We start from the raw sequence: 19,343 nt of genomic DNA on the forward strand, positions 1-19,343 counted from the left end.
CTTCTAGTTATTCACAGACTTTGGGGAAACTAAAGACAAAACTAAACTCTGTTGTAGAATGTGGATATAAGCATAAGTAGTTCTAAACTGCAGTTACAATGTGGGAAGGTAGACATAATCAGAGTCACAGAGAGATTAGAGATGCGGATTACTGCTCCCACCCCCACTTCATCTACCGACTCCGCGGTTATTAGTAACTGCACAGGCATCCATCCCACTTTCCGACCACAGCTGCCTGTCTGGTCAGCTCACTCCCTGCAACGCTCCAGTGCCGGCACTCCTTCCACTCCAATGGGCCAACGAGCCACTCTGCTGTTCTCAAACCAGCCAGGCATGTTCCCACCTCAGGGTCTGTGCATGTGTTTTTCCCTCCACTCAGAATGCCTGCTACCCCAATATCTGCATGATTTTCTACTGTGTTCACTTAGTCTCCACTTAAATAAAAACTTAAAGGGCTTTCTCTAACCACCTTATATAAAATAGCACCCTACGTTACCATCTTCTATTACTCTCCTTATGTTTACTTTCTGCACAGGATTTATGAATACCTGACATGTTTTTATTAACTTATTAGTTTTTTATCTACCTTTCTTCAGAATTTAAGCTTCACAAAAGTAGGGACTTCAGTATATAAAACTCTAAGCATTCGTAATTTATTAAATGAAAACGTTTTATGTACAAGGTTGTTTAATTGCATGTAATGCTATAATTGTTAAAACCTAGAAAATCTGTCTTTTCTAAATCAGAGAAATAGAACCCAAAATTATACCAATTATGATGGTTAATTTTATGCATCAAATTGGCTAGGCCATGATACCCGGATATTTGGTCAAACATTATTCTAGATATTTCTGTGAAGGTATCTTTTGATGAGATTAATATTTAAATTAGTAGCCTTAAAGCAGATTACCCTCTATAATGTGAGTGGGCCTCATGTCTCAATCTCTCTCCCTACCTCTCTCTGTCTCTGTGTGTGTGTGTGTATACAAACACACACACATACATACACACACACACCTGTTTAGTTCTATTTTGGGGGACAACCCTAACAAACCAATAATATAAAACTACTGAACCTTTAAAACATGTTTTCAAAGAATAATGATGTGAGAGTTTATAACATTAAATACAAGGAAAACTGTAATTCTAATTTCCCAATTTTGTTTACAAGTATATATGTGTTTATAGGCATATATATATATATGCCTATGTATGTGTGTGTGTGTGTATACAGGTGTGTGTGTGTGTGTGTATACAGGTATATGTGTGTATGACAAAATGACATAAAAGCAATGAAGCAAAATTAGAATGGTGTTTCTTTATGGGCAGTAGAATTAGAGTAATTCTTGTACTCCCTTCTATATTTCTAAATTTCCCCAAATTAACATAAATTACTTCCATAAGCAAGAAAAAAGTTATAATCAGCAATAACATATGAAGATAGAATATATGTAAAGTTACATTTAAATGCACTAATTTGAAAATCTGCAGACAAGCTGGATTCAGAACTTAAAGAGTATTACAAAGTTATTTGTGGTTAATTAAAAGCACCTTTGAATTAAGACACTTTTTTCAAAATTGCAAGTATTTTAGTAGCCTATTTAAAAAAAAAATGATCCCAACTCATAAGTATTTGTATAATACTATTTTTTTAAACAAAACCTTTTTAAAGCTTCAAGATCAGTCTGTTTTCTCTATTGGCAAATAGTCTGGCTTTTGCAAGTTGGCTTTAAAAATGTATATACCATTTTAACTTCTAAAAAAAATGCAACGACATCATATAATGGTGAGTACTCTGGATCTTGAAAATATGCAACTACAGGTTAAGTTCATCACCTAAAAAAGACACTTGAGAAAAAATACAAGCTGAAATAAGTTTTAAATACATATAGTGTAGGCTCTGAAGGTCTAACGTATGAACACTTTAACACTAATGCGCCAAAATAGCAGCCACCTGTAAGCTTTCACTCCATTAGCTTTTAATTAGTAAATAACTTCCATAGTTGCCATTCTTTAGTGCACATTTTGGCATTCAAAAACATAAATCGTTTCAGTAACTGACACTCTAATATAGCTGATATTTTAATACTCTAAGTATTCATTCTAATTATTATAAAATTTAAATATGGCTGTCCATTATTTCTCAATGATAGTTTAGTAATCAATCAACTTAAAACTTACAATATATTTTCAAGTTTAATAATATGCAGCCAAATTATCCTAAGTGACCTAACGACTTTTAGAATGTTATCTATAAAAATCAAACATATACTATACAGTAAGCATATATTTTAGTATATAGGACTAGTATACAAAAGTTGCCATGGTTCATTTAGTTGAGTTCCATCTGCAATAGATGAGTCAAAGATCTCTTACTTGCTATCACTGGTAAATGTTCCCCAAAATACCTTAATTTCTTTTATTGTCATATTATGGCTTAGTCACCCATCCACTTATTTAAATAGTTCTAGAATTTGTATTTTTCTCTGAACTCTTTTGGGGTACTGGTTCCATAAGGTACTATGACTGGAGAGTGCATCGGTATGTTCATCTGCATGTTCTACTTTCTAAGCTCTAAAGGCTGCCCCTCTCAGTGGCTCCTAGTTGCCATGTTCTGATATTGGATTTGGAAAATAAGTTCATGTTCTATCTCTCCATACTATTTGTGATTTTTAGATTTCAGTTCTATCCTGCTTAAGTCTGTCTTCCCTTTTACAGCAGACCTTCAACCACTGGATCCTTCTCAAAGTCTTCTGTATCTTTCTTGAAGTAACCAGAGTATTAAAAGTTTTAAAATGTTGCTCTTTTGGGTCACAGAATTCTGTAGAACTGCTTCCTGGCCAAGCTACCCACTTCCCACCCTCACCAATGTCCAACCAGAGCAGCACTTCAGTCTGTCTTAAACCCTAAACTGCAAAAGAAGGCTTCCTCAACAAAAATTACCTATGGTTAAAAAAATGTGAAAACCACTGATTTAGTAAGGATGAAAGACTGTATTTTGTTTTTAATCTTTTAAAGAATTCCTTGAGATCCACTGGCATTCTTGGCCTATGTAGTCTGATATCTGGGAAGGTTGAAAGTCCCAAATATGTCTTCCTGTGTCACCTCCAGCTTATAATAGGGATAAGGCTTTAAAATACCAGGAGAAAGGCAACATATTAATTTAAATCAACAATAAATAAAATTGATTACTATCAGATCCTTTTCTTATAGAAAAGAAGTTGAGAAAAAAAGGATCTAAGAGGTAAATATGTATCTTGGAAGAAGACAGAGAATATAAAGAACAAGGGGATTTTAAAACCAGGCTTTATTCTTCTTTCTCAAGATCGCTTTGGCTATTCAGAGTTTTTGTGCTGATATTTAAAATATATACTGAGACTCAAAATATACTGAGACTCAAAATATAAAGCTCTAGGATGGCAAGTATAAATAATAATGATCTCTTGGGGTTGCCCATCACAAATTCTATGGGCTGGACACCAGGAGTGTTGGGTCCTAACGTGCTACTAATTAACTAAGTGACTTTAGGGGTGGGATATTAATCTTGTTCAGTTACTTTATTTTGAGAACTAAGTTAAGACTATATGACTTCTAAGCTCCTTTATGTTTTAAAATTCTGTGATCCAAACCCAGGCTACCTTACCTGTGAGATCAGTCCCTTCTGGGAATATGAGGAGTTGAAGTGGTTCACGGATATCACAAAAATAATCAATCATGTCTTCAAAATGGCTCTTGTCATCCTTCCATTTCCTATGAATGAAGATATAGGCAGCAGCCTGCATGGCCCAACCTAGGATCAATTTAACAAGTATTTACATACAATTTTATTGCCAATATCCATATATTATTGAATATATTTCAGTTTTTTTGTTTTACTACAAATAATTTACTATCATATCGAGCATCTCATGATATACCTAAAAGTCAGCACCAATTTTGGGTTAAATAACACATATACTAGAGAATATTCTTAAGAGTTTGCTAAAATCTGGCTGGGGTTTGCAAAATTCTCAAAAACCTCTTTTCAAGCCAAACTAGCTATTAAAATATCAAGGGGAAAAAAAACTTCTCTAATATTTATCAGTAACTCATCCAAAGTTTTAACAATCCTGACTGACTGGACATTTTAACAAAGCTACCTACAAGAGATATGCAACTATGTGTTGTCAGGCTTAATGCAGTAAGCAAAGGGTTATTCTCAAGTCACGTACACAAGCACACTTTAATATTCCCTTTTCTGTACTACTCAGTCTCTAAATTCAACTATTTTCAAGGCTAGCCACTTCTTTAGGTTTTATTTAAAAGGGAAAATGTGCAATGGCTATTAAACACATTAATCAGAGTATACACTGTGATCACATCCCTTTCTCCAGGGTAAATCAACCTTGTAACCTAAGAAGTAGCCCTAAACAAGCCATGTTTTATCCAACTGGCCATTGCTCTCTGCCCAGAAATGACTAGAAATGCTGTGGTAAATACCTGACTTAAGGCGGCCAGTCTAAAGTCATTTCAGTAGTCTGTGAAGCATGAAACTCTAAGCCCAAACACAGTAACTATCCTGGCCAATCAAATGTTCTCAGAAATTTGACCTGGGACCATGGAGAATACAAGTTGGTAATATAAATGCAAATGGATGGACAAAAAAAAGCAGCTAATAGAGACAGCAGCAGCTGAAGCAAGATAAAGATAGCATACTGTAGTGAACAACTGAAACTCTAGCTGCTGAGGTGCCTAAACCTTATTTTGATACAGGATAATGCAGTTTTAATCTCCACAAGTGCTGGCCAGTCTGTGGATCCACCTCCTGGATATCCCCAAGAGCCCTCTCCCTTACTGCCATGTGCATCTTTACAATATTCTTTCACTATTTCAACTGGAGGGGATGAGCGGTAATGATTGCAAACAAAGAACAAAACTAAAATGACAACTATCATCATCTGGTAAATACAGCAGTACTCTGAGAATATAGAAAATCATAATTAAATCATTTTTAATGATTTAAGAAACTATAGAACTTTACTTGGTTTGAACAGGTCCAAACTAGAATACTGTATTCTACAAATATAAATACACACATACCAAAAAATCCACTTTAGTATAAGTCTTGCTGGTATGTATCCAATTACTATTCACTCACTGAACTGTCATTCATATCCATCAGTATTGGACTCAATACCACACTTGACCCTCCCACACATCACTCCCCATTCACGCGAAGAAACCTAGGCCAACAGTGAGTGAGATTGCCTGGGAAAGAATCATAGCTCCACCAAAAATCAGCTGTTAAGCCTTTAGCCCTTGTCCCTCATTGACCCCAAATGTAAAAATGAACATAATATTGTAACAGTATTTACCAGATAGGGGCTATTAGAAGAAGTAAATAAGATTATTTAGTACAGAGTATTCAATAAATAATAGCTATTTGGTGATTAAGAAGTTCCATTACTATAATTATATCAAGAATATTATGTCAAGTAACAAAAATATAACAAAGTTCCCATCTACAATAGCAAAACAAAAATGTAAACAAACAAACAAAAAATCCTGCAGACACCACATGAAGACAACTACACAACTGGGAGAAAATGGTGAGTGAGACATACAATGCTTCCGAACTCAACCCACATGCCAGTGATCTCCAAATTTATTATTAGTTCCATGTAATTTCAATAAAAATTCCAGTAGCATGAGGGTGTGTGAGAATTTGACTATTTGATTCCAAAGATTATCTGTAATAAGAGGTGAGACTATCTAAGATAATTTTGGAATAGTAGGAAAGATTCATACCATTAAACATATTCATTAAGTATATATTATGAAGCAGCAATAATTAAATCAGAACAGTATATCTGTTTTGACAAATGAAAAAGAATGCAAGACTTAGAGAAAGGCCTTTAAATGTGTTACAGATTTGGTATATAATGACAGAATTTCAAATCAGAGGATAAAGAATGAGTTAGGTTTTTTTTTTTTTACATTTTTATCGAGGTATTAACAGTAAACTATGCAGACACTAAGTGTGTAGGTGTAAAGCTTAATAAATTGTTACATATATCTGTGTGGCCACCATCCAGATTACAGTATGGAGCATTTCCAGCACCAGAATGCTGCTGGGCTCCCCTGTCAGCCAATACCCCCCACCAAAGAAAACCATTATTCTGACTTCTTTAGCCATAAATCAGATAAATGAAATCACTCAGTAGGTATTCTTTTGTCTTTGGCTTCTTTTGCTCAATATTGTGTCAATAAGATTCATCCCTATTGTTACATGTGGCAGTATTTACTTCTTTGCATTGCTATGCAGTAGTCAATTATATGAATATAATACAACTTATTCTCCTGACAGATTTCTTGGCCATTAAGAATAAAGTTAATATGGATATTCTTGTATTGGTCTTTCGTTGAACATAAGTGCTCAATTCTTTTGAGTGAATATTCAGGAGTGGATCTGCTGCATAATAGGATTTCTGTATGTCCAGGAGACATGTTTTTCAATGCTATTGTACCAATTGACAACCCCACAAGCAACGCATGAGAGTTCTAATTGCTCTACCTATAGCCTCACCAACACTAGGTCTTATATGAGTCCTTTCAATTTTATCCATTGTAATCCAGGCATAGTACTTTTAATTTGCATTTCCCTATGATTAATGATGTTGAGAATCTTTTCATGTACAAATTGTCCATCTGGATATCTTCTTTATGAAGTACCTCTTCAAACTTTTTGCCCGTTTTTTTTAAATGAGATTGTCTTTTTCTTATTGTGGGATACAAAGTTCTTTATCAAACACACACACAAAAAAATATACATAATTCTAGGTTTCACATATATACCAAATATCTTCAGTCTGTGGCTTGCATGTTCTCTCCCATAATAGCATCTTGGTATGAACCTAATATGTAGTATTAATGAAGCTTAATTTATAAATCTTTTCCATTGTGCTTGGTGCTTTTTGTGATTTTGCCTACTTCAAAGTCAAGACATTATTCCATGTATTGTTCTAGAAGCTTTATTGTTTTTACTTTCACAATTTGGTTTATGATTCATCTCAAATTTTTGTATACGATGTGAGGTAGAGGTTAAAGATTCTTATTTTTTATTTGGATATTCAATTGACAAGTACCATTTACCAAAAAGATCGAAACCATTAATTTAAATAATGAAGTATTACATTACACAATAAAACATATTGCTGTAAAAATAAAAGTCAAACAATACACTATATATGCAAACTATATACTTTAAAGTATATAGACTAAAACATGAAAATACTCTTTTATTATCATGTCCTTCAACCCTATCCTACCAATTACATTTTTTTAAATAATTATGGTTAACGATTTGATGTGAAATGTTCTATATTTTAAAAATTCATTACATATGTTTTTAAAAAAAAACACACATACGCACTCATTAAACCACACATTTATACTGTTCTATTTCTTTTTTTTAACATGTCCATATATTTGGATCTACTTCATTTTTTTTAATACCTGCACTATATCCTCTAATAGTGCTTGTCAAACCAGTCTACTGTTTTTAATTTCCAAACCATTATTGACTGATAGTTTTGTAATTACTAGACAGTAATAGTTTTGTAATTACCAGACAGTAATAGTTTTGTAATTAATAAATTACTAGAAAGATAACCACATACTTGGAAGTTATGACAATGTCACAATACTAAAAAAGTTTCTGACTACTCTAGTTATGCACTTTTAGTAGACCAATAACAGTTTGAAAACTGGCACTGTTGTATGAATCCCACTTTTTAAATAGTATTGTTCTATAATATAGATATATCATGATCTAGAACCCTATAATCATTTAAGATATACCCAAATCTGAGAATCTGTCTTTATTGGAAAAGTTTATTCCATTCACATTTATTAGGGAAACTTGTTTTTTTTTTTTCTTTTCCTGACTTATGTTTCCTGTTTGTTATACCTCTTTGTGGTTTCTTGCCCACTTTTCTCAACTTTTTTTCCTTTTCCTATCTTTCCTTAAAATTAAGTTTTCTTTGCCCTCTTCCTTTGTTCTGCAATGCAGAGGCCAGTAAACTACAGACCAAACCAAGCCCGCTATCTACCAGTGTATGGCCCATAGAAGACTTTTATAAGACATGAAAATAAAAGGAAATTCCAATTTCAGTGTTCATAAACAAAGTCTGACTGGGACTCAGCCACATCTGTTTGTTTATGCACATTGTCTATGGCTGCTTTGGTGCTGCAACAGCAGAGTGGAATAGGTGGAAAAGAGTCGGTAGTGCCTGCTAAGCCTCAAATATTTAGTACCTAGTCCTTTACAGAAACAGTTTGCTGCCCCCTACTGCAGTGGTGGTTTGGCAATTGTATACACCTTATTTTTTTAATGGCCATCCTCAAATTTTTTCACTTTTCCATTTTTGACATTTAAACTTACATAATTCTATCAACATTGAGTCAAACAATAAATAATCCTCCTCAAACAAAAAAGTATGTTGTCTCTCTTCCAAAATTGGTAGAACTATCCAATAGTTCCTCCAAATTGCCATCACTATTATAACACATTCCTTATGCACCACAGAAGCATTTTTAATTTAGCCTTGACTCTAAGTTTGTTGAGGTCTTTGCTCACCATTGTTTCCTGCACCTATGTCTTCCTATTAGTCCTCCTGAAGGAATTTCTTTCAAAAAACTGTTTGAGTCCGCATTCCTGAAATGTATTTGTTCTCAACACTGGAGGCTAGTTTGGCTAAAAATAGAATTCAAAATGCCAAATCATTTCCCCTCAGAATTTCAAAGCTATTTTTCCACTGTCTCCTATCATCTAATATGGCTAATAAGTCTGATATCAATCTGATTTGTGTAGATAACCTAATTTTCTTTCCTCTAGAAGCATTAATGACTTTAACCTTGGTTTTATGAAGTTTCACCAGTATAAGTCTATGTATGGAACTTTTTATTTAATTCTTTTAAGCAGTTGGTATACTTTTCCAACATAAGTCTTTCTTTAACAGTGAGAATATTCCTTCCATTATTTAAGAAAATCTATTTTTTCTCCTCTTCATTCTCAACCTTCCTTTCTGGAACTTCTGTTAGAAGCTAAAACTTCTAAATCTAGGGGGTCAAATATATTGTGATGAAAGGAGTTTAGACTTTAGGCAGTGAACACACAATGCAATATACAGATGATGTACTATAGAACTGTATACTTGAAACCCAGATAATTTTATTAACTAGTGTTGCCCCAATATGTTTAATTATAAAAATTCTGGATCTGTCCTCTCATACTTTTTAATCTCCTTTCATTTGATATTGTGTTCAAGGAAAATCTCTTGGCGTGATCATCCAACACAATAATTTGATCTTCAGCTGTGTCTGGTCTATAAATTGATTCCAAGATTAATAATCGGTTCTTTTTAACAGCGGCCAAATTTTACGGGCAAATAGCAACAATATGTTATAATAAATACAAAAAATAATAATTTTAATAAAAATTTATTAAAGTTACTATGTGCCTGGTACTGTTCTAAGAATTTTTATTAATTAATTCTCAAGACAATCTATTTATGGATGAGGAAACTGAGGCACACTGAGACTCAAAGAACTAGGAAGTGGTAAAACCAGGTTTCAAATGCAGACAGTCTGGCTCCAAAGCTGATGTTTTTAACCAGTGTACTAAACAGCCTCTCTGTAATATATACTTGAATCTCTCTAAAGGTATTAGTTTAAAAGTTTAAATTCTCCTCAGAGAATTATCTATTCTTCAGAGTTTAGACTTTCCATTTTCTAGTACTAGATTCTCTTTAAAGCTGTATTTTCTTTAAATGTTCTGCATTGTCTTCATATTTGTAAAGGATATCCTACACTGAACAATACTGACAGACAATGTATTTCTCCATTCCAAGTGAGATTATCTGTTGCTCCCCTGGGGGAAGGAGCAGCAGGAGACCTGTGGGGTGCGCCATAAAACTTTTCTAATATTCTGTATATGTTTAGAAATCCCAGAAAGGGAAGTGAAATGACTGTATCAGCCAGCCCCTTGAACCTTTCCTCTGAAGATATGATTCTTCTCCACTGTGCCTTCTTACCTTCTCACCTTCCATTTATACATCACTAATGCTTTGGAATTTTTACTTCTTTTAGCTTAAAACATTTTTCTCCCTTTCATAAAAATCACAGGAGTACATTATGAGTTTTCCCCCATTTCACTGCCATCAAAGCATGTTTTATTCATGTTTAAAGCAATACTCAGATTTTTCTTAACATTCTTGAGACCTTCAAATATACACTTTTCTGACACTTATTTCATACATCTATGGGCTGATAAATGAAAGTACAACTGATCATGTCATTTGAAATTAGGCTATATAACTTGTCTTTTCCATACTTTTCTGTTGGAGGACATTCTATCACCTCAATTTCTCAGACTAGGACTGGAAGTCTGGCAGGTTTATAAAAATAGACTCTGTGGATGCTGGCATGGTATCGCTACCATTATCTTCTTTCCAGAACCCCACTTATGTTATCAGCACTGCCCTCTCAAAGCAAATAAGAGTAATCCTGAGCATACTTTACTGTTCAAAGCTATTCCATAATTTTAGAACCTGGTTTTCCTTGGCTTAAATTCTCTTTTCTCATGTTTTAGAGGTGGCTGGGGAAAAAAATTACATGAGGGTATTTTTAACTATGCATTCTTTCTCAATAAAAAGTAAATAATTTCCACTATTTTTATTTTTTCATTTTAGTATAGATGGATATAGTTAAGCCAATCATAAAAATATCTGCACTACTCAACTAGTGTTCTAAAAATTGAACTTCAAAGATTAACCTGATTTATTGCTGTTGTCCAGGTATTCATTAATTCATTATGGCATCCACTACAGGACAATAAAAGTAACACCAGAAACAAAAAGTAATATGGAAGAAACAGATAAACTATTTTCTTCAATGTATTTTCAATCCTGAATCTAGAGGTTATGTATGCAACCAAGGAAATGCTACTACCCACAGGCCTCTATTAAATGGGAGAGAGTGATAATATGAATAGGTACAAATTTTATATACCCTCACATCACAATCATAATCAAATACTATATTTACTAAGTGTATATAACCTAATTTATACAAATAAATCCAGAACAAGTAGCTGTATTTCTCAGAATTTCAAACTCTGTCAGGGTACTAAAATGCTACACAAAGTTAGGGAAACTCTGTCTTCTCTGAATACACATTTTAAATTATGTAATGCTTTCTACATCCCTCTTCTAAAATGATTAACTTTCATGAAGGATCTGGCTTTTAAAAACACTGAGGCGGCAATTAATTTTATGACTTTTTCCTGCAATAATCCTGTTGCTGTATGTCTGTATCATTAGGTTGTAAATGTACCTGTGCTGAAATACAAGACCGAAATTAAAGTATAAAATATGAGCAAGCAATCAAATATTCTAAAGCAAACCTGATTCTAAATATAATTTCAAACTTGAAAAACCACAGAATGGAGAAAAATAGATAAAACCACCCTCACTGCAAGTTTCACTAAACTCCACAAAGAGATACCATATCTACCTGCAGACAGTGGAAAGTCTGGCTTGACAATGAAGAAATATCCATTTGTTGATGGAGTTTGGTTAGCAAGATGAAGTTCTTGGTTGTGATTATAATTTGGGGGTTCACACTATTGTGGGACCAAACCAATCTTTCGTACTGTATGAGATTTGCCATTTAATCTGTTTTCTAGATGCACTGCTATCTATCTATTCCTATTGCAAAAGTGATTCCTAAGCTAAGTACATCAGTAGCTCTGTGCTTGAGAGGGCCAACAGCAACCAGCATGCGGTAAGCAGAATGAGCCCCACAAAAATGTCCACATCTTAATTCCCAGAACTGTGAATATGTTATACAGCGAAGAAGAATTAAGGTTGCTAATCAGCTGAATTTAAAACAGGGAGATTTTCCTACATTAGCCTGGTGGGCCCAGTGTAATCACAAGGGTCCTTGAAAGTGGAAGAGGGAGGTAGGAAAAGACTCAGTGTCAGAATGATGCAAAGTGAGCCAGACTCAACTAGTCCATGCTCGTTTTGAAGATGGAGGAAGGGAGCCAAGGAGCATGTGTGTCCAAAAGAAGCTGGAAAAGTCAAAGAAACAGATTCGACATAGAGCCTACAGAAAGAAACCAGTCCTGACCTCGCTTGATTTTAGCCCAATGAGACCCACCTAAGACTTCTGACCTCCAGAACTGTGCAATAGTAAATAGCAATGTGTGTTGTTGAAGCCACTCCATTCATGGTACAAGCAGTAATAGGATAGTGAAGCAGCATAATCAGTGCTCAGATCTTAGCTTAAATACCGTTTTGTTTTGTTTTGTTTTTTGCTAGCAGTAGATGGTGTCGTTTTTATTGCTTTTGTTTTTCGTTTCAATATACCAAAACTTTAATTCACATTACACTAATTAACATAACTTTTTATTTTCATTTTAAATTTTTAAATTTTCACTGGACATATATCTTATTAGTTTCAGTTATACAGCATAGTAATTACATTTATATAACTCGCAAAGTGATCACTCAGTAAGTCTAATACCCATTTGACACTGTACACAGTTATTACAATATTATTGATTATATTCCCTATGTTGTACTTTACATCACATGACTATTTTGCAACTACTAATTTGTGCTTCTTAATCCTTTCATCTTTCTCACCCATCACTCCCTCCCATCTAGTGACTATCAATTTGTTCTCTGAGTTTGTTTCTGTTTTGTCCATTTATTTTATATTTTACATTCCACATATAAGTGAAATCATATGGTATTTGTCTCTCTCTGACTTATTTTACTTAGCATTATACCCACTAGATCCATCCATCCACATTGTCTAAAATGGCAAGATTTCATTGTTTTTTATGGCTGAGTAACATTCCACTGAGTATATGTACCACAGCTTCTTTATCTAATTGTCTATCGATGGGCACTTAGGTTACTTCCATATCTTGGCTACTGAAATAATGCTGCAAAGAACAGAGGGGTGTAGACATCGTTTCAAATTAGCGTTTTGGATTGCTTTGGATAAATTCCCAGCAGTGGCAGTTGTTTTTAATTTTTTTGAGGAACCTCCATTCTCTTAACCATGGCGGCTGCACCAATTTACAATACCACCAGCAGTACACAAGGGTTCTGTTTCTCCACATCCTCAACAACACTTACTGTTTGCTGATGCTAGCTATTCTGAACAGTGTGAGGTGATAGCTTATTGTGGTTTTAATTCACATTTCCCTGATTACTAGTGATGTTGAACACATTCTCATATTCATTGGCCATCTGTATGTTCCCTTAGGAGAAAAGTTCAGGTTCTCTGCCCACTTTTTAATAGGATTAGTTGTGGGTTTTATTGGTGTTAAGTTGTATGAGTTCCTTGTATTTTTTTTTTAATATTAATCCCTTATTGACGTATCATTGGCAAATATCTTCTCATATTCAGTAGGTTATCTTTTCAGTTGATGGGTTCCTTTGCTGTGAAAAAAAACTTTTTAGTTTGATGTAGTCTCATTTGTTTAATTTTTCTTTTGTTTCCCTTGCCCAAGGAGACATAGCCAAAAAGAATACTGCTAAGAGCAATGTGAAAGGGTTTACTGCCTATGTTTTCTCCTAGGAGTTTTATGGTTTTGGATCTTACAATTAAGTCTTTAATCCATTTGAGTTTATTCTTGTATGTGGTGTAAAAAAGTGGTCTAGTTTCATTTTTTTGCATTTATCTGTCCATTTTTCCCAACACCATATAGGCATGGGTTTATTTCTGGGCTCTCTATTCTGTTCCATTGATCTATGTGTTTGTTTTTATGCCAGTACCATGCTGTTGTCATTACTATAGCTTTGTAGTATAGTTTCAAATCAGGTAGCATCAATTTAGTCCCCCCACTCCCCGCCCCTATATTTCCCTGGCATTTTTTTGAGCTGCTTCCCCTGTGCTGGGAGAACAAGTGAGTTTGTGGGTGAGTGAGTCCATACATGGCCCCTTAAGAGGAGTGCGTAGGGCTCGAGCAGCCCTCTGTCTCGCTCAGTCGCAAACCCTGATTTTCACAGCCAGATGTTATGGGGACTCTTCTTCTCGGCTCTGGAGCCCTAGGTTGAAGGAACCTGATGTGGAGCGGGACTCCCTCACTCCTCAGGAGGGGCCCTCCACAGCCAAGCTATCCCTCCCAATTCTTAATCGCCACACCATAGGTGTGGGACCTGCCTATTCCACATCTCCACCCCGCCAACCCATCTTGACATGGATTCTTTCTTATATCCTTAGAGAACTTCTGTTAAACTAGTCTTTAGGTGGTTCTCAATGACAGTAGTCCTAAAATTTAGTTGTAATTTAGATGTGGTCATGGGAGGAGGTGAGCACAGTGTACCTACTTCGCCATCTTGACCCAAAGCCCACCTAATGCCATTCTTTAAGAAAAGGAACTGAGGTTCCTTAGAGAAATGCTGAGCCTAGGGTTCTGGCAGAGAAAATATAAGAATTTATACCAAAAGAAAACAGAAAATGGTTAAAAGAAAAAAAAGGACGCAGGAGTCAATCTGCAAGAACTCCCAATAGCCAAATAATTTCAGCAACGAAATAGTTCTGGATTACAACCTAAAGACTAAAATAAATATTGATAAGTTCATATTGGCAAAATTAAATGACCAAATAAGTAAGAAAGAACAGACCTTCTTTGTAGAATTGCAAATAAAATATGTAGATACTCTCCACTCCAGGAGATAAAGCTTAATTCTCACTCTGTCCAGCCCTTGTGTGTGGGTAGTTCTTAGTGAATAAAATAGAGAGAGAGAAAGGAGAAAACAGTAACTTTGTAGGGAAAAACCTGGCTGCCACCACCTTAACCAAATGATTACCATTAGCATCACTAGGGATGAGCCATGCTGATATCAAGAACCTTCCTGATGAGATGAGGGCACTTCAACTCTGTGGTGCTTTTTCCCAAATACCCCCAACCTCCATCTAGTCATGAGAAAACATACAAACTCAAATTGAGGGACATTCAACAAAATACCCAGTATTCTTAAATAATACCCAAACAAGAGCAGACTGCCAAAGAATGAAGGAAGACTGGAGACATAGTGACTTAAGTTAACCTCTTGTTTTGACAAACCTCCTATAGCTATGTAAGAGGTTAAGACGAGGAAAAGCTGGGGAGGAAAAGAGCAAATTCTCCGTACTATCTTTGCAAATTTTCTATAAGTTTACAATTATTCCACATAAAAAGCTATTTAAAAACATCTGTTGATGGGAACTTCTGCTTGATTAAAGAATATATGAATAACAGCCACTTTGCATTCTAAAATAAGACACCTAAATATTCTTACTTGAGATTCACTTATTATACCATTTACTTGATTATATATTTGAAGGTTATCAGTAACAACATTCCTAAGATACAGTTTTGTCACTATTTTTATTGTAAAAGAACGTTTTTAAATTTTACCCACATAATATGCCCCTGCCTGGTATTCATTACACAATGATGTAACACTCAGAAATATCTGACTTTAAGCATAAGGAAAATATTTTCTATAAGATTTATAGTAAGGGATAAATTTTTCTTGAAAAAATCACATAGGTTTTTCTTTTTACTCCCCTAATAATGACATATAATAAATACAACAGCTAATTCATTTATTCCTAGTATTGCAATGTTGCCTTTCTCTTTTAAAATACCATTACAATTTAGAGGTAACGTTAGGTGGCCACGAGTGAAAGGACAACTGAAGGCACTGGAGTTATCTACTGAAGATGAAAAAACAAGCTAAGGTACATTGGGTCCATCTCTCCTCTCTTTTTTACTATCATTGTAAAGTACCTTTTTCAAAGTTGGCTCAAACCGATCACTGTACGACTTATGTGTGCTTCTTCACTAAATGCAAAGCACACACAAAACTCTAATGCTCCCTCCAAATTCTTTTACTGCCTTCTCCTAAAATCATCTGTTATAAAAGCATTTCTTTTAATTTTTAGAATCTACTTATTAATTTAGGCAAAGGAATTCCTTAATTTATAGATCTGAAGGTACTGAAAGGCCTAGAGTCAAAATATGCTTCATAATTCACATGTGGGATGCCTAGCAGCCTAAAGCAATGTAAATCTGATTGAAGTATTAGAGACAGTATCCATCAATGGGATGTCCAACTTAGGGAACCAATTTTATTAACTTCAGTTAAGTTATTGATCAGATAACCTTAAAACCCAGAGCCATTTCTCTCAGCCAAAGAAACTGTCAATTTCCATACAGCTCAGGGCTTGAGATTTGTTAAGAAGTCAGCTAATACATTCAAATCAAAAGCTTCATTTAAATTACTTAGATCTCAATGCAATCCTAAAAAAATTACTTAGTTCTCAATGTAATGCTAGAAAGAAGTATAATCCTGGTGTATTGCCTGGCACACGATTTAACTAAACTGAACTCTTGTTCCCAATGGGTTTCCCTCCCTGCCAAAACAAACAAACAAACAAACAAGCATCAAACTCATTTCAGTTAAGCAACTCCGGCAACTGAAACTACAAAATCAACAATTACAAGAACTTATTTTTCACCAACCAGTAGAATTGCTAAGATGAACAGATCTGTTATGTACCTGAAAACACGCAGATGTCTATGTGACATCTAGCCATAGAACTAAAATGTTTAATACACTCTACTAGATTTCATTTGACAGTTTTCATTAAAATCTTGATTCATAAGCATTTAATAAAATTTAATGAATGAATAAATCAACCACTGGATACTTTTCTATATTACAGCTTGGCAAAACAGGAGAAAGCAAGTTCTATCAGGATGCTTTTGGCTATGAATAACAGAATACCAATCTGAAAATCATATAAACAATCTGATTTTATGTTTCTCACATAAAATGAAGTTTGGCCCTGATGCCAGGCTCTCACATTCTACTGCTATCCTCTTTTGAGCAAGCGAAACTAATTTTGAGTCTGGCAGATGTGTCACAATATCCTCAGAGTAGGAAAGGAAATGGTATATCACTACAACCTCTTTCCTTTTATTAAGGAGAAAATCTTTCTCAGAGCCTTCTGACACTCTTCACATTCAGTACCTTTGGTGAAACTGGCTGACAGGAGGCCGAGAAAGGCTGTATCATGTATTCTCAACTTCAGGATGGGATGTGTGTATCATAGAGATTCATTTTTAAAATTAGTGAAACATTCAGATATGCGTGCTGTAGAGATTCCTTCCAGGAAGGCTCAAGCAGTTGTTAGTCTGGTGATGGGGAACGCTCACCTAACGCAGGTAACAAAACTGGCTCCTTGGTTGCACCACAGAAACTGACAGGAGTAGAGCACTACTGATACAGGGTCTTGTGGAGAATCTTCTCCAATTTTTCTGCATTACAAAGCAGGAGACCAGCATAAAATTTTGTTAAATAAAAAGAGATTCACCAAATTGGATGGAATCAGACATTCGTGGGTTAAAAGTGGTCCTAGCTTCAGTGAATGTCCATTTTAAGTAGGAGGAAGCTGGGCAGGAGAGAGTTTTCCTTCTCACAGGAGATAAAGTCTGGTATTATAAACTAAATAGCTCAAATAGAGAAACATCATTTCTTTGTGCTCAATGTATGATAGATGATAAAATTAAGGTGACTTCAATAAATTTAGTTAATTCTTAAGACTGTATAAGGAACGTCACCGTTAAATAAATTATACTTCACTAACACAAATACCTTAATGAAACACAGTTAAAACTGAAAATTTGACTATATAAAATGGGTTATCTTTCCAATCACAAAAGACCCCTGCGTTGCAGCACCCTCGTGTTGAACAGCCACATGCGTGACCACCACCGTTTCTCCAGTGCTGAGGCAAGGTCTACGACAGACTGAGAGGGTTTTACTTAGGGTCTTTAAAAAGAGAAATGCTTATAAAACAAAGGCATTTAAAATAAGATTCCAATTATTTCCGTAAATCAAATTTGGCCACAACATTTTTACTATTTTGGCAGATAGATTATACTCTGGGAGACTGAACTTAATAGCCTCCTACCTGGTTTCAGTGATCCTGCTCAGGCAAACACCACAGGACCTTCTGAACACACACTCACAGGTTTTAGATGTCTTTAACAAACTGAGATTCACAGAGGTCAGCCTGTTAACTTCTGACCTCTCCCTGATCTCATTTCAAACAATCTAGATATATTTCACAATTTTCCTAGCTTTCAGCATTACATATATTACAGTTTTAGAATTGTAGTAAACTGGCGGGGGCAGGGGAAGAGTTTTAGTTTAATACATGATGTGGCCACTTTTTAAATCACAATCTCTTTAATATTTACTATACTTTATACTTCCTAAAAGTCTCAAACTCTTCTGCCACTCTAGTATGACCAATTAATGATCCAAAAACCAAGAAGCCATGAGCTGGGTGAGCACAAATGGCACATTTCCTGTTACAAAATCATCAGGCAACTGGACTTTTTTTGACACTTTTGGATTTAATATTTCATTTCATTAGATTTTGCCAAGTGGTTACAAAGTTGGTTAAAAATAAGAATCTATGTGTATACCACTTAGAAACAGGTGACATCTAACTATAGGACATTTTTTCTTAAAATCTAATTCCATATATCTTAGCAAATTCTAAACAGCTTCGTTAATTTACAAAACTCTTTGTAATCTGGAATCTACACATTGTTAAATGATTTCTTTCCTAGCCTGTTGCATAAGTCTGTTACTTTTATATTTTAAGAAAAGAACTTTCAAATTCCAGACTTTCATCCATTCTCTAACCTGGCAGTATAGATATAAAATATTATTTTCCTTTAGTCATTACATTCCAAACATCTGGTAAGCAAACATTCATTTTAAAATATTACAAATAGCAATATTAAATATTCCCTAAAGTTATGCCAAACTGTCAATTAAAAGTCTAGCATAGTCTGAAGCCAGATATAGCTGTGACCACTAAAATGCATCATTCTTTTCCCTTTCTTTCATTTCCTCCCACACACTCCAACTTTAATACTCTCAATTGCAAACAAGCTCTGTTTTGGGTTTGTTTTTTTACTGCCTACACTTTTGCCTTGCCGAATTTACTTTACTTATTCACTATAAAGTTACTAAAAGCTTTTTCTTTTCTCCAATCCAAAATCTGTTGTCATTAATGTTTTGCATTTTTATGAAATCCTATCAAGTCTGCAAATATTTAAGAGCCTACAAAGTGTAAGAAAATCTGTAAGAAGCTTATAACTCATGTGACAAAAGAAAGTGGGCAAATGGAAAAGCCAAGAATCACATACTTATACAGGAACATAAGACAAGAGACAGGTCAGCAATGCTAAAAACGACTATACTGGTGTAGAGGAG

At 34.7% G+C, this 19,343-nt stretch overlaps 1 protein-coding gene across 6 annotated transcripts in view; it reads right to left on the reverse strand.

The window, feature by feature from the left end:
* The window catches only part of LCLAT1 (lysocardiolipin acyltransferase 1), a 149,527-nt gene that overhangs the window by 68,382 nt on the left and 61,802 nt on the right, over window positions 1-19,343 (reverse strand). For 5 of the 6 annotated variants that reach the window (XM_039887478.1, XM_039887479.1, XM_039887481.1 and 2 more), the window contains one exon: window positions 3,644-3,790. The exons of the other annotated variant lie outside the window; for it this stretch is intronic. In XM_039887478.1, coding sequence (XP_039743412.1) covers window positions 3,644-3,790 — 147 coding nt within the window. The remainder of the gene's footprint in view (window positions 1-3,643; window positions 3,791-19,343) is intronic. 6 annotated transcript variants of the gene reach the window in all.

Source organism: Pteropus medius, unplaced genomic scaffold (genome assembly GCF_902729225.1).
Source record: "Pteropus medius unplaced genomic scaffold, Ma_sr-lr_union100, whole genome shotgun sequence".
Classification (NCBI taxonomy): Eukaryota; Metazoa; Chordata; class Mammalia; order Chiroptera; family Pteropodidae; genus Pteropus; species Pteropus medius.